The following is a 17,138-nucleotide window of genomic DNA, read 5'->3' on the forward strand; positions in this document are numbered from 1 at the left end:
ATTTCTAACCCAAACAAGAAAAAACTCTCAACTTATATCAGTTTAAATATCTTTTTTTTAATAAAAAATAAAAGAAACCACCAATTCTCCTAGCCAAACTACCTTTTTTTCCAATGATTGTTTTGGTGTTGGACCACAATTTACAAGAATAACAAAGAAAGGAAGCAGTATTTCTGAGCCTAGACACTCTTTAAACTGGAGCCATGATCAAAGAAAAAGTCATAGAGTTATTTTTAAGCTTATGTTGGTGATTTTGTAAATGAACTTTGAAAATAAGAACTAATAAATTTAAATTCAGCAAATAATGTAAAACTATAAAGAACAAGACTATCCTCAAAAAATGGGATGCTCAGGTGTGGAACATATATCACAGCAGATTTTTTTTTAATACATTGATAAGTTTTGCTGAGTTTTTATCTCATAATCATTTCTTTTTAAAAAAAAACTTTGTTATAAGGAGTTCTAAGAAGATAGAAGAAAAACAAAATTGAGGTAATACAAAAGCAAAACATATCAATTAAAACATTTTTAAAATCTGACAAACATGTATTGTCTACTATGTATGACTGTGGTTAGTGATGGAAAAGTTATGAAGTTCAGATAACTTCATATCTAACTTTTATATCAACACTGCCACCTTCACAGAGTTTATAGTCCAAAAGGAATATGTGGCATTTGTATAAATAATTTCAATGCAGAATAAAAATCGTAAGTGCATAAGAAAAGTATAAAAGTATCATTTAAGATCTAAGGATAAGAAAAAGTCATCATATTGGTGTAATAGACCATAGAATGCTTCCTAAAGGAAGTATTTGAACCTAGAGAAGGTGTTTGAAGTAGGTTTTTTAAAATTAGCAGAAATTTACAGGGAAAGAATAGAACAAAGGTAGAATTCCAGGTGTAGGGAACAGTGTAAGCAAAGGCAATGAAGTAAGAAAGGTCAGGGCATGAAAGAAAGACGAATAAATAATCCAATTTGGCTGGAATGAAGATGACATGAACAGGAATAATATGAAATAAAACTGAAAGAATTCAGTAGCATCAGTTGGATAAATGATAGTTTGGATGAAAGGAAAAACAGAGGGGCAATAAAGTATATTCAGTGGCAAGCATAGGACTTCAAATAGTCAGTAATAAGAATTATAATGGATGAAACTCAAATAATAGCACTGGAAAGAGAGAGAATCAATCAACAACCATTTATTAAATGTCTACCAAGTGCTAGGCGTTGTGCTCAAATGCTAAAAAGCGGACAGATGGCAGAGAGTTTGAAAAGATAGGCTCAACAGAACTTGGTATCTGGTTAAATATGAAAGTGATAAAATAAAAGGAAAAGAGTACAAGGTATCACCATAATCTTTATGAGTGATTAAGCAGTATCGCTGCTAGAAACAGCTAAGACCAACCCAAGATAGCTAGCTTAAGCCATGAAATCAAATGAGATTGCCAAGGAAGAGAGATTAGATTGTGGGGGAGAAAAAAGAACCAGTGATAAAGACTCCAAGAATCAATTCACATTCTCAAGAAGAGGAGGAGGCAAAAAAGGAAAAGAGAAAATATAGTAGGCAAGGTCAAAGGAAAACCATGAGAGTGTGACTTTTTTCCAGTAACCACAGATAGAAATGGCATCAAGAAAAAGAAGTGGTCAAGTGTTAAAGAGCACAAAAAGGTTAACAATGAAAATTGAAAAAGAAAAAGAAAGTCATTAGATCTGGTAATTATGACATGAATGGTGACCCCTGGAAGAACCTTTTCAATATAATGGCAGGAAGAAAAGTCAGATTACAAGGGTTGAAGTAAAGACAGATTAGGGAGTAAAGAACTAAAAGTAATGAGTACCTCCTCCTCCCCCAAAAAAAAATCTACATACTATTACAAAAAATCTGGCAGTTAAGAAAGACATGGGAAGGTCACTGGATGGGAAGAAAGAGGATTTTCAAGAAAGAAAGAGGGTTTTCATGTGTTTATTTGTTTAAAAACATGGGATACTTGAGCAGTTTTGCAAATAAATAGAAAGGAAGCAATGAATCTTTGTGTTTGTGTGTGTGGGGGAGAGAAAGAGAGAGAGAAAGAGAAAGAGAGAGAGAGAGAGAGAGAGAGAGAGAGAGAGAGAGAGAGAGAAGGGATGTTTGCTGGAAAATTTGGAGGAAATAGAACTAAAGTCATAAGTAGAACCTCAAAAAGGCATGAATTTCCATTTTTTCCTCACATGGAAGTAAAAGAGCAGCAAATGACTGAGAAAGATGAAAAATTTTGAGAAGAGATTGAAAGAGTAGGAGATATATGTCTCCAATTTTCTCAGTTTACTGAAGGTTAAATCATTTCCTGCCAGAAGGCAGCCTGGAAGTTGTTGGGGATACAAGGAAAACAATAAAAAGCATGAAACAACTTTTTGGGGAATGAGATAGATGAGTATGGAAGTAAAGTTAGAAAATAAGGACTTCTGTCTTCAAATCTGGGCTAGGTGGTAGACTTGTGACTTCACTAATATGGAGAATTTCCAGTTGTGATAATTTCTACCAACTTAGGTTGACGCTTTCACTGCAACTTATTATCTTAGAGAATTGACTATAATCCTGAGAGTTTAAGTGACTTGTCCATGGTCACACAATCAAGATCTGAACCCAGATTTTTATGGCTTTGAGGTCCACTCTCTCTTCACTGTGGTGTAATGGCTGAAGTAATACTCTGACAATATTTATTTTGTACTTTTCCCCTCTTTTTCCTAATATACCAGTATTAAGCATTGGGTGAAGCATAATATATATGGGGCCCCAGGTACGCTTTTAAAGCTATTACACAACTGTCAAAAAACCACACTCCATGGAAATAGCTTATGTATTCTTTAAAAGAAAAACTGGTAAAAATGTCTAGCTATAAAGAGGGAACAAATGCTAACTTTTCTTTTCAAAATCAAATCGCTTCTCACTTTTTAAGAATAACACCTATCACTTTATTCTGTCCTCAAATAGTATAGCAACCTTAAAAGCAAAGTCCCTCTACCTAGCTATAAGAAACAAGAAGTAATTTTCTCCATTAGCTTTTAATTGATCATTACTATAGAAAAAATCATAATAAATTTGTTTTTTTTCTCAGGGAAAAATTGTGATATGAATCAAGCATTCTTTCTAACTTTCTTAACACTTTCTAACAAATATTAACTAGGTAGTAAGATGGCTTTTGCTATCTGTAATGTTTCAATGTTCAGAAAAGTAACTTATTGACAATTGTGAAATTACACAAGCCACTCAAAACTAAAAAATCAACACTGAGTCTTCATCAAATAATTTTATCCCATAACACATTATGAAACAACACTTGCCATGAAACTTCAGGAGAAGTGGAGATCGGGAGCCTCCTATGTTCTTTGGATGGTCAGTCACATCATGTTTTTCACTGGTAATCAGAGGGTGTTCTGAATGTTTATAAATCTGACCTAAAAGAGAGATGGATATATATAAGGAACTCAGTTCAAATAAAGGAAAAATTAAATAAAATATTGGAAACAAATAGTTTGAACAGTTTCTCAGATGGACAGAGGTCTTATCTCTTAATTTTCTATTTACTCATTCAATTCTATGGCACTAAAGGGAAATAAAATGACTAAGGTAGGGGGAAAGGAAGAAGTATTTTTATAGTGCCTACTATGTGCCAGGCACTGTAAGAGTTTTTATAAACATTTTCTTATTTGACACAACAACCCTGAGTAGCAGGTTTGAATACAAAATATTTTAGTTGTCTCTTTCAATCATGTTGCGGAGACAAGAAATACAAAAATAAAAAAGACAATGAAAATGGACACGTATTAAAAATAAGTGGTATTTAAAAAATAATTGTTGTATAAAAGAAAGAGACCATTTTGAACTATTCAGCAGGGAAGACATCTTGGACAAAGTGACCCTGGAATTGAGCCCTTTAAGAGTAATAGGATGGCAGATATTTGAAAGGAAGGGAAAAATCCATCCCAGATCAAGAGATGGGAAAAGAAAATAGCATCAGTAGTTATTTCCAGTAAAAGAAGTCATTAATAATTGCCGTACAAAAGGCAATGAAAAGCCTCATCATACAAGTGATGACAAACTAGTACACAAAGAGTGGTGCACAGTTATCACAGAGTGATAAGACAGGAAAGAGATGAGACAATCATATTATAAGCCAAGGATAAGAGATAGACTTCCAGTATAAAACTTCTTATTGTTGTTCAGACATTTCAAGTTAATCTGACTCTACATGACCCCATCTGTAACTTTTCATGGAAAAGATACGAGAGTGATTAGCCATTTCCTATATCAGCTCATTTTACAGAGGAGGAATTTCTTCACAGGATTAAGTGACTTGATCAGGATCATAAAGCTTATAAGTGTCTGCCAAATTTGAACTCATGAAGATGTCTTCCTGATTCCAAAACAAATATTCTATTTACTTTACCAGTTAGTCACTCTTCTAACATTGTCAGTATATCACTTAGATACTGAAAATGTAATATGAGACTTAGAAGTTGACTCCCAAAATCTTAGGTGGATATGTTACAGAACACTTATGGAAAGAAAAGGACAAGAATTAAATAGCATAAGGAGGCATGAATGGATTAAGACACTTATCATTGGAAATAAAACCCAAAACAATAAGACCAGAGAACATTAAGTACAGAATTTTGAAATATTTTCAGGAATGCTGTTAGGAAGGACCAGCCTAGCCAAGTCATGGAAGCTCATTCAATTAGGCTAATCACAGAAATTCTCCAAACTTGAGGCATAGATTGAGTGCAACCTGAATCAGTGATAGGAGTATTCACAATAATAAAATCACAAAACCTTAAAATATTAGGATACAGTACAAAATAACTAGAAGTAATTATAGAATATTTAGGCCTCCCTGAAGAGACAAAATTAGCTGGAATAGAGGGTTCCAATAGAGAAAATGGGAGGAGACCAGGTTATAAAGAACTTTTCTTTCAGGAAAAAGAGTTTGGACTTGTGGTGAATAATAGGAAGGTATTAGACATTCATTTGTAAATACTGGAATAAATGATGAAAGCTGGTTTTAACATTAATCTGATAGCAGCATGAACTATAAATTAAAAATTGAAGACATTGTGTCTGAAATCTGTTATAATTATTATCTAGGAGAAATGTAATAAAGATCTGAACTAAAGAGGTATCAGAGATAATGGAGAGGGAAAGAAAGATGCTAGAGACATAAGTAGAAGAACAGTCTTGGAATAATAAGAGATCTGAGTTTGAATCTGACTTCCAACATTTAATTTCTCTGAACTTCAGTTTACTAATTTGCAAAGCAGGACAGGATAAGTATAAGGACTGGACATGTCAAGAGGAGGGAATTCCCTCTACAATGCAGGTTGATACTTCTGCATCTGACAGTCTTAAAGAGTTGCCTAGAGCAGAGCTTCTTAAACCTTCTCCACTTGCAACCCCTTTTTGCCTGAGAAATATTTATGTGGTCCCAGGGATATAGGTATACAAAATTAGTATACATATAAAACATTTACTGATAATAAATCATAATTCCACAACTGCCACATTCAGTTAGAAGACCTCCTTATGGGGTCATGACACATAGTTTAAGATGCTGGGGGCTTAGTCATTCTAAAATATAGAAAGAACTGAGTTAAATTTATAAGAATACAAATCATTCTCCAATTGATAAATGCTCAAAGGATATGAACAATTTTTAGATGAAGAAATTAAAGGCATTTCTAGTCATATCATAAAAATGCTCTAAAGCACTATGAGTTAGAGAATTGCAAATTAAGACATCTCTGAGATATCACCTAACACTTTCAGATTGCCTAAAATGACAGGAAAAGATGATAAATGTTAGAGAGGGTGTGGGGAGAAAATGGAACATTAATACATTACTGTAGAGTTGTAAAATATATTCAACCTTTCTGGATAGCAATTTGGAACTATGCTCAAAGAGCTATAAAACTGTGTATACCCTTTGATCCAACAATGTCTCTATTGGGTCTGTATCCAAAGAAATGATAAAAAAAAGGGGGGGGGGAGGAGAAGGACCCATGTGTGCAAAAATGTTTGTATCAGCTTTTTTGTGGTGGTAAAGAATAAGAAATTGAGAGGATGCCCTTCAGTTGGGGAATGGAAGAATAAATTATGGCATATGAAGGGATGGAATATTATTGTTCTATAAGAAATGATGAGTGGGCTGATTTCAGAAAAGCCTGCAAAGATTTACATGAACTGATGCTGAGTGAAGTGAGCAGAACCAGGAGAATATTTTACATAATAACAGCAAGATTATCTAGATGATCTACTGTGATGCACTTGGTTCTTCTCAACAATGAGGTAATTTAAGGCAGTTCCAATAGACTTGGAATGGAAAATGTGAATCCCATTCAGAGAGAGAACCATGAAGATTGAATGTGTATCAAAGCATAGTATTTTTATCTTTTGGTTTGGCTTCTTTCTAGTGTTTTTTTTTTCTTTTGGTCTGTTTTTGTCTTATATTCCCAGGCTGCATCACAATGCTTTACTCATAGGAGACATTCAACAAGCCTTTGTTGAATTGAACATTTAAGAAAAATAATTAAATGAAATATTACATGTGCAAGTGCTTTATGAAAAGTATAAACATATGTTACAAATGAAAGGTATTTATTTACCCAGAAATTTGAAATGTCAGATAAGACACATGAGAAAGACAATAACATAACATACCTATACCTTCATAGTATCTCAGAATAAGAAGAGGTTTCAGAACAAATAATCCAATCCATATTTCAAGCAAGATTTCCCTCTATTACATCCCTAACAAGTAAAGCTCCCTGGGCCATTTATTTAATAAAATACAGTGTCTCTAATGTTTATTTTGGATAGATATTAATTTCATTGTAAAATTTATATTTATATTTATATATACGTATATATATATAATGCCAATTTACATGATGAATGAATGGTTTCTCAATATACCTGGACCCTGCAATATACCTAATTATCTCCATGTCAGTTACTATAAAACATTAAAACTTTCTATACTTCTCAATTCATTTTTTAAAATATATATTTATTGAATACCTACTTTGTATAATGTACTAAGTTCTGGGGATACAAAGATGAGATGAAAAATAATCCCTTTCCCCAAAGAGCTTACATTCTATGGGAAGGAACTTTTATTTTCTACTCCAGGAGTTCTTAATCTCTTTTGTGTCAGAGACTCTTACAGGAATCTAGTGAAGTCTGTGAATCCCTTTTCAGAATAATGTTTTAAAATACATAAACAAAAGAAACCAATTATATTAAAGTAGAATTGTCAAGATATTAAATAAACAAGTTCTTAGAGCCCAGCTTAAACATTCATGTTCTAAAAGTAGTTTTCAAAAGACAAAAAATCCAAACTATCAAGAGTTATATGAAAAAAAATTGTTTAAATCATTATTAATTAGAAAAATACAAATTAGAACATTCTGAGATTCCTATTTAGAACTCCTAATCTAACAGCCCTCCAAAGATTAAGATACTTTACATGAAAATATCTACCATTATTGGTGGCTCCATTTGCTAGAAATATGTAATACTTCTGGTCCAGATCAAATCTCTTCGAACCAGGAAGACTAATATTTCTTCTAAAAGAACATTGAATAACTCCATCAGTCAATCTCCATGCCATAGCTTCAAGTGTAGCCTACAACAAAACATATAAACAGCACATACAATGATTTTTCTCAGTATTTTCAAATAACTGTCAAAAAATAAGGGTGTAATAATAATTAATAATCAACATAAAATTCCAGAATGGGATGGAAACCTTAAAGGTCATCCTAAATGGCACTGTTTATTGAATTTCCTTTCTGTAAATGTGTGTGTGTGTGTGTGTGTGTGTGTGTGTGTGTGTGTGTGGTTTGTATTCAATTATTGTGTTTCTACTTCCTCACAGAAGACTACAAAAGGTATTTTTCCCCTAATGACAACTCTGGCTTCCCATTTGGCAAGCATGTTATTATTTTATCTTGTTCCAGATTCTCCCCAGACCTAATGAGAACACTACTTAAAGAGTCTCTGAAAGTTTCATTAATTCCTTCAGGGAATCGATATCCAATCAAGTACACCAACCAAAAAATAACTTGCTAAATAAGTTTCCTAGTAGGTAAAACCTAACTGATAACTAGTTCTAGTTCATTAAAATATCTACTGCTCTATCCAAGTTTATTTGGTTGTCAAATGACTATGAAAAATATTTTTCACATTAGCTGTATTTTGTATACATTTTGTATATATTCATATATGTACATGTATATGTACAAAAGAACATAAGTTTCTTGATGTCAGGAACTGTTTCATTTTTGTCTTTGCATCCACATTTGACCTGGCACCATAATAAGTACTTAATAATTCTTTGTTGATTAATTGGCTGACAACCTATGGTAATGATGATCCTGGGAGAGTCTCCATCACATCATAGAATCACAGGCAGAAGAGATCTCATTGGTCATACATTCCAGCCTATAACCTAACAAGGAAACCCTCTAAAACATACTGGACTACTGGATGTCTTTGTTTGAAGTCCTACAGTGAAGAAAAATATCAGTTACTCTTTACTCTATAGAGGAAAGCAGACTATCCCACAATTTTACAGCCATACTTGTCAGAAAGCTTTTGTGAGATCTAAATCACTTTTTTTGTGATTTATAACTATTGCTCCTGTTTTAATGTACTTGTTTCTTTCCTCACTAAGTTTACTTTTATGGATCAAAAACTCTTCTGCTCACCAGATGATCTCTTCTCAAAGGTCATTCCTATAAGTTAGGGCAAAGAGAATCTGCTTGTCTATTAAATATTTTATCAAATGTAAAAATATAAAAAAAAATTTCAGCAAGTATAAGGATTAGCAGATAACAGACAAATGCAAGCATTTCTTTCAATTTTTTTTTCAGAAACATGAAACAAAGATGCCAACTTTATATCATAAAAAATATGATTATTATATATTCAGTCCTATATAGTAAAAACAATCTCTACACTGTTTCATGAGTCTCCAATGTCAAAGAATTTATCACCCAGAGGCCATCAACCTACTGTGATAACTATCTTCCTACTTATCTATACTCCTCCTTATACAGAAGGCAAAATCTATCAAAGGGACAACATTTTTCAAAGTTTAGTAGGATCTGCCAGAACTTATATTCCAATTTCACAACTTTTGATAACCCAGAGTCAGTTCCATAATATAGGAGGCACCTGAGATTGGAACTTTTTAATATATAATGTGGAAAATTAATATTCATATTACTGACTCCCAAAGACAGAGATCAAAAGATCAAGTGATAATGAGCCTCTAGAATCTATTGCACAGTAGGAAAAAAACTATAATTCTGAAAGGATTGTCTAGATCACAGTGATGGAAGAATGAGAACTAGAATTACATTGTAATGAGACTTTGCTTCCCAACTATTCTGATCTGAGTCTGGTGCCCAATAATGCAGTTACAGCCAAATAACCAGTAAGGTTGAAAAGATAGAGGAGATTTTCTCAAAATTTTAAATCATACCGAAGACTCTAACACAGGGTGACTTCGTCCAACCACATAAGAAGGATGTATATGCACAGTCTCATCTTCATGAATACATATGTATCCATCATCATCACCCTAAAAGACATTTTAAAATATAAAAAATTTAAAGGATATAGAAAAATCACATTTTTCTTTTAAAAAGAAGGGACAAATTTTAGAATGCACATTGGTATTTGGTAGAAAAATAAAGCTGTAGGATGTTTGATTTAAAAGTTTTTAAGACTTCTTCCATAATTTTCAATTTAAGGATGGATATGATCTAAAGGAGTAATACATGCAGGAATATTTGTGAGTTTTTTATATTTTCAGAGTGGGCGTTGTTACAATATAGGAGGTACTTGCAAATTATAGTGGAAGCACTAACTATCATACATTAAAAGGAAAATACTTAAACTCTGGTGCATGAGCAATAGAGTATTTTGTATCAGACTGTTTGATGAATCAGTAAGGACATAACTAAATATAATCTGTCTTTTTCTCCCTCAATGTCCCTTTCTTCTAAGAAGTTAATCTTATTAAAAAGAACCCTGCAAGCACAAACCATAGTCTTTAAGTGATAAGTACAGTTTTTAGGGAATATCTCTAGGTTTTAGACTTTCATTTACTCCAAAAGTACTTTAATAGACTGCTTTAAATTAATTTGCTTCTTAAATTGTCTAAATATTCTGGACCACTGTTCAATAAACAAGGGTAAACATAAAAAAACACACACAGTACTCAACAGTTAATATATTTTTCAAAAACATTTATCTGAAGAGAAGAGAGAAACAAGAAGAGGTAACAGGATAAAGAAAAAAACATGGAGTGACCTGTAAATTTTGTTACTACTGTTGTTATTCAATCACATCTGATTCTTCATGACCCTATTCAGAGTTTTCTTGGCAAAGATACTAGAGTGGTTTGCCATTTCCTTCCATCAATCATTTTACCAATGAGGAAAACTGAGGCAAATGTAGTTAAATGACTTGCCCAGGGTCACACATCTAGTAAATGAATGGGGTCAGATTTGAATTCAGGAAGATGAGTCTGACTTGAAGTCTAGTGCTCTATCCACTGAACTAGTAGCTAGATAGCTACCAATCCTTTAAATACTAAACTCAGAATGAGTTAAGAATGTCAAGAAAGCTGAATTTGAGAAAGGAAGTATATCAAAGAAGGTTTAGATGCTCAGAGGAGATGAGAATGGTTCGATTTTTTAATTTCCTTTGGCAAGAACAATGATCTTTGAGATTAAAGAGAGCAAAATTAATATTTCCAAAAGGGAGTTGTTGCCCAAGATAAGGAAGTAATAGGAACTCCTTAATGATAACAGTTAGCTATCACTTATGAATGCAAAAGGGCTCGTTACTATAAATAGTTATATTTATTACTATAAATAGTTATATAGTTATACAAATAACTATATCTTAGGATACTTAAAAAATTGGCAAATTCATTTCTGAGCCACTAAGAGTAATCACTGAAAGACTGTGAAGGGAAATTACCAACAAGATAGAGAGTGAGACATATTTGTTGATATACACAACCTCTTAAAACTGCTTTTTGCAGTAGCAAAGAACTGGAAATGAAATGAATGCCCCATCAACTGGGTGATAAATGGAAAAAAATGAGGCATAAAATATACTTGAATATGATTATACAGCAAAAAATAATTAATATGAGTAATCTGAAGTAAAAGTAAAGATCTGCATGAAATGAACAATAAAATAAGAAAAAACAAAATAATAATAAACACTTTGATTACCACAATGCAAATTAAAAGTTCAGCAGAAGAAAGCTAAATTCTAATTGTCTAAAAACAGATAAGATTCCAAAAAAAGATAATGACTGTAACTTCCTTCTTCAAGCAAAGCAGAGTTAAGGATTAGAAGGACAGAATATATCTGCTGTTAACATATGAAAATCTTATTACATATCTTGTGTAATTTTTTTTTACTGAAAGTTTTTTAACTAACTGGTTTTCTTTGTTTCAAAGGATGATTCAATCTAGAGAAGAGGCTCCATAGGCTTTCCCCCCAGAAATGATTGTGATATAGACAGGAAGCAAAAATTTTGAAAATTTGTTTTTAAATATGCCAAAAGAGACAAATTTCTGACAATATCACTAGACTGATAGGTCATAGGAATGGTATAGTTAATTTGGATTTAGCAAAATATTTGACAGTCTATCATGCAATTCTTGAGCAAAATCTGAAGACCTCAAACTGGTCCTTCCAGTCCTATATGTAAAGGCAATCTAGTGGCAATAGGGAGTTACTGAAACTTTTTAAATAGGAAAGGGCGCATATGGTACTTTAAGATTATCACTTTGACAGTATGTGGATGTTAGATGGGAGAGGAAAGGGGTTAGAAGAAAGAAGACCAACAGGTCAACTATTACCATCTTGGACAGAAGGATACAAAAAATGCAGCTTTTGTATAAACACTGCTATTCAAAGAAATCTTTAAAAAAAAAAAAAGTTTGAAATTCTAAAAAGGCTTTAACCAAGCAGTATCATTAGAATAAATAGAGAGCTTTGTAAAATGATTGTTTGAAAGAGAAAACTTGAATTTGGATATATAACTTCTGTTTGTTTGAGTTTTTAATTAATTTATTCCCATTTTTTCATATAATCTTAAATATTCACCATTTTGAAATGACATGCAATTGCAAATTCAAAATTTAGATTCTGTGTTTATCAAGAAGAATGTTCTTGCCATATGTACAAATTTTTGAAGATTAGAGTTCAATCCAAGAAAACATCTGTAATTGGCTCCCTCTCCTTACTCTCTCCAATGCAATAGGTCGATAGCTATAGATAGCAGGATGAAAGAAATTCATTCATTCAATCAGTCTTGGTTATGAATAGTATATATCCATGAAAAGTGGGAATTGCTAGTGGGGCAATAGTACATTGCCCTATACATCAAACCTTATACTCCCAACTCAAAAGAGACTGAAAGAAAAAAAATGACAAATCAAGAGAAAAATGAATAATGTATAGGAAACAGCTTAGAACTACAAGGCATAATGGAAAACATTTAGAGAAAAATAAAAGGAGAGATAAACTGAAGTGATAATGTTCTGAGCATTTACTATATGTTAACAAGTCAACAAATATGAATCATGCTTTCAAAATAAAGATCATAAAATTGTAACATGAGGAAGGTATAATAATGCTGAGGATCATCAATGACTTAGACATCCATTCAAAGTCTCCCATCAAAAGCAGAGCTTCTGAAAAAATTCTTTATTTTAAATGCTAATAATTTTAATTCTTCAAACTCTCATCACACTTATTCCTGACTCTTTTATTAAACTTCCCATGTTGTTCAGAAGTCAAGTATCCAGATTAAGTGGAAGAGATTTCAGCTAAGAGGCACAATACATTCTACCTAAACATAGAGATTTATGCCTCCCTCCCCACTCCACCACTTCACCACTTAAGGAGAAATAAAGGCATCAATCTGTGACTCAGAATCTTTTGTGAATTGTTACAAAGACTATTGTCCCAATTATTTGGATCTTCTTAAATCAATTATAGAAAGGAGAGTAGTCTTTTCTGAAGCTTAGATCCAGATACTACTTTTGGACTTCTTCCATCTGGAATATTTTCCTAATTTATATTTTTCCTCAGAGTGATAGGGTATGTGTGTGGAAATCTTCTGGGTAGGTCAGAAACACGGAAGAATTATTCTCTTTCTCTTGAGAACTCTCTGGATATATAAAATTCATTTTTACAGATTCCTCAGCATTCCCTTCCTCGCCCCTCCCAGACCAAGTTCTTACTCCTCAAAAAGAGTCTGCTTTTTTCAGCCAATTAACCCCTCCCCATGTGTGACTCTTTCCATACCTGCTCCCATTCTCCCTTATTTTTGTTTTTCTCTCTCTTCACTTTCCTGCTGGTTTCCACTTAGGATGCACACTGTCTGTCTAATTATATTACTATAAAGGAGTTAGGACCTTCATTATCTTCCCATGGGTAATATTCTACAAAGCAACTGTGTTTTAGTTGGGCACTCCCTCAGATCCCTTCCCCAATCTACCTTCTCCTACTCTACATTATGTTTTCTTATGTTGTTTGCTTCTTTGTTTGTTGATTGTTCTGATGTCTCTATCCCTACTTCCTCAATCCTTATCCTATCCCTACTTCCCAGTATCATAATATAAAAATTTTTGCCACATCAAGAGATTATTAAAAATGCTTTTAAAATAAATTATAAAGAGAAAACAAAGAAGGCAAATGCTTTTCTAACCAAAAAAGGGTGGTTTTTAATATGGAAATAACAGGAATCTTGGAGAAAAGTAACTGAAATACTTAAAGGTCCCACTATTCAAGGAATGGGAAATTGGGCATAGTTTCACAAATACCCTAGGTTTTAGGAAATAAGATTTTTAAGAAATAGAAGAACATGAACATATGCTTATGATTCCACATTCATTTTATAAATAAAAGTGGCTCCCAAATAATCGGAGGATCTCCAAAAATCAAACTGATGAAAGTAATTAAAAACCATACATGTTCACTACTAGAAGCCTTACCATTAGGTCATACTTTCGTTGACCAGGATAATGTATAAATAAAAGGGGGAGGAAGAGACTACACAACAATCTCTGATTTTAAAAGTAGATAAAAATAAAACAAACAGAGAGAAGAATAAGTGTATAGATTTTCAAGAATAGTGTTAAGAGAGCACATGTTTTAAGAATGAGCTGAGGTTTACCAAAATAAAAATTACTAAAAACATTATCAAAAAGGCATTTTTATAGTAGGTAAAAGTAAGGGGAACAAGGAAGAATTAGTCTAAATGCTTGAAGTAGATAGCATAATGTTAACAATAACAACAGAACCATTAAAACTAATATTTTGCCTTCACGTTCTCTATGAGAATGACTTAGACTGGAAGAAGAAACATAAGAAATAATTTTTAATCCTAAAGTGAAATGATAGTAACTTATAAAAATTAAATGATTACAAATAATCTGGATCTGAAAGAAGTTTAAATTACTGAAAGAACTTATAGATATCATCACTGAATTACTATAAATACTTCCTCAAGAAGCTTGAAAAATGAGAGAAGTCCCCAGAGACTGATATGGCAAATTTTCTTCTTTTGTAAAAGAAAGGCTCATTCCAGAAACTAAAGACTAAAGATTTTGAACTTAATTACTAACAAATCCTTGATAACAGCTCGTTTTTGAATGCTTAGAAAGTAAAATGGACTATACTAAGCAGAACACATTCTTGGAGAAATCATGCCTAATTAATCTAATTCCTTCTTTTGGAAATCTAAACAGTGTGTCTGGATTTCAACAAAGCATTTTCAAAGGCCTCTGATGATACCCTCATGGACAAATTGGAGAAATGTGGGCTAAGAGACAGTAGAGATATATGGAATGGAGAACTGGATGAATGATTGTACCCTAAGGCTTGTTGATGTCAAAGAGGTAGGATGCATCTATTAGTGTACTAGAAGTCTTTGTCTTTGGTTGTTACTATTCAATAGTTTTATCAGTGATTTAGATGAAAATAGAAATACTATGTTTTTCAAATCTGAGAAAGACACAAATGTGAGCAAGATCCAACCAAGCACTACTTTCTATACTTCCTATAGTCCCTTCATGATCCTTTCTATTCATCAATGCTCTCACCTAGACCAAAAATATTTTTATTTCATTTGTATAGATTATGTTTTTATTTATGCATATATTGCTAATTTCCAGTTCAACAACCAGCAACAATACCTAAATCCCCTTCCTCAGAGAAGTCCTTTGAATATCAATTCAAACTGTACTAATTCAGACCTTATTCTGTTTTCTAGATTAAAAGATAATGATGGGGGGAGTTAAAACTTAATCTCCTTAAGAAACAAAATTATTTTTATGGACTCTTATCATAACGCTTGCAGACAAATACAGTTGAAAAGGAACTAAAAAAGATGTATAGTTCCAGGTAAATTCTGATTTCTGGCTTTTTTCAAATATAGAAATGTCCACTTTATTTGATTTTTAAGTTCAGAATTTGTTTTAAACTGTTTAAAAAGAAAGAAAAAATGTTTTGGAAAAGGAATAATGAGGTTTGTATTCTACTCCTTATTCAACTACCAACTACTAACCATGAAATCTAGGAAGGTAACTGACTTTCTAGTATAAGACAAAAGAGGATATGTGACCATAGGAAATTAATACAATCCTAGACACATTAATGAAAAAAAATATCAGATGATGTTTGGAAAACTGTGCTCATAAAAATGATATTATTCTAGAACTGAAGGGCACCTTATAGACCATCTATTTGAAACCCCTAAATTTACAAAAGACAACTGAATACCAATGAGGTAAAGCAAATTGCCCAAGATCACACAGCTAATAAGTACCAGAGATAGGACTATAAACAGGACTTCTGGCTTTTTACATTAGATTGATTAATGATTAATTTTGTGTAGTTGTAAAGGAGATAAAGGAAGATTGGAACATAAAGGTAGATTCAACTCATAAAGAACTTTTTAACAAGTTGAATTGGGCAAAAATGGTACAGGCAATATTTATAAAAAAGAGAGCTTCCCCATTACTAAAAATGCTCAAGCAGAAGATCGATGACTCCCTATTATATATAATTTTAGAAGGGAGGGTGTAAAGGAAATCCTAAAAAGGACTGAAGAATGGGATAGACGACTTTATGATATCATGAAAATATCCAGGAGTTTTCTACATGGTTCCTTCATAGACAACCCACTATTTCCATAAAATGTGCAAAATTCTTTCAGTAATAGGAATGAAATACAGAAAGATACACTGTCTGAGTTGGAAAGAACTTTAGAAGCTATCTAGTCCAAATTATGCCTGACCAAGAATGTTCATTAATCTTTTCCTCGAAAACCTCCTATGAAAGGGAGAATGCATCTCAAAGTAGCCCATTTTGGGATCATTCCAAATGTTGGATAGTCTTTTCTTCCATGAGTATTATATTTGCCTCTTACCATTTCTATTCATTGCTTTTCATTCTGTCTTCTAGGGCCAAGCAGAATGAGACCAATCCCTCTTCTGTAAAACAGCCTTTTAAACACTTGAAAACAATTTTCATTTCCCCGCACTGAGTTTTCTCTTCTTGTGGATAAACATGCCTATTTCCTTCAACCATCTTTCTATAGCATATTCATGAACCCTTTCACCATCCTGGCTGCACAATATATCAATAAAAAGTAGTTCACTTAGAATCTGCTCTTCTTTAGTGATCCCCCTCCTTTCCTCCTTTTCAGTAATAATGTTTTAGTTCTAAGATTTTATAATCTACTCATCTACTGAATAGAAATCATTCTTCACATTGTACTTCATAACTGCAAAGAAGATTATACTTACCATCCATTGATCATGAGACAACGCAAAGGATAAGTAGCCTTCATTAGGTCCACTCATTTCAATCAGCACTGAATGATTCTTTCTCTCAAAGGAGAGAAAGAAACAGTGGTATTCATTCTCTGGATCACAGTTCACAGGATTCCTGATACAGAACTTTTTTTCCCCACAATCCAATGCACTGAACTAGACAGGCCAAAAAAAATTTTTTTAATGATCAGATCATTAACAATGATATAACAGAACCTTCATT

The 17,138-nt window shown here is 32.6% G+C and overlaps 1 protein-coding gene across 3 annotated transcripts in view; it reads right to left on the bottom strand.

The window, feature by feature from the left end:
- FRRS1 (ferric chelate reductase 1) overlaps nucleotides 1-17,138 on the bottom strand; it is a 118,245-nt gene that overhangs the window by 13,461 nt on the left and 87,646 nt on the right. For all 3 annotated transcript variants that reach the window (XM_031967137.1, XM_031967136.1, XM_031967138.1), the window contains exons 7-10: nucleotides 16,889-17,071; nucleotides 9,526-9,624; nucleotides 7,518-7,662; nucleotides 3,323-3,436 (exon numbers count right to left, since the gene is read on the bottom strand). In XM_031967137.1, the coding sequence (XP_031822997.1) occupies nucleotides 3,323-3,436; nucleotides 7,518-7,662; nucleotides 9,526-9,624; nucleotides 16,889-17,071 (541 nt within the window). The remainder of the gene's footprint in view (nucleotides 1-3,322; nucleotides 3,437-7,517; nucleotides 7,663-9,525; nucleotides 9,625-16,888; nucleotides 17,072-17,138) is intronic.

The sequence above is a fragment of the Sarcophilus harrisii genome, chromosome 4, assembly GCF_902635505.1.
Source record: "Sarcophilus harrisii chromosome 4, mSarHar1.11, whole genome shotgun sequence".
In the NCBI taxonomy this organism is placed as follows: domain Eukaryota; kingdom Metazoa; phylum Chordata; class Mammalia; order Dasyuromorphia; family Dasyuridae; genus Sarcophilus; species Sarcophilus harrisii.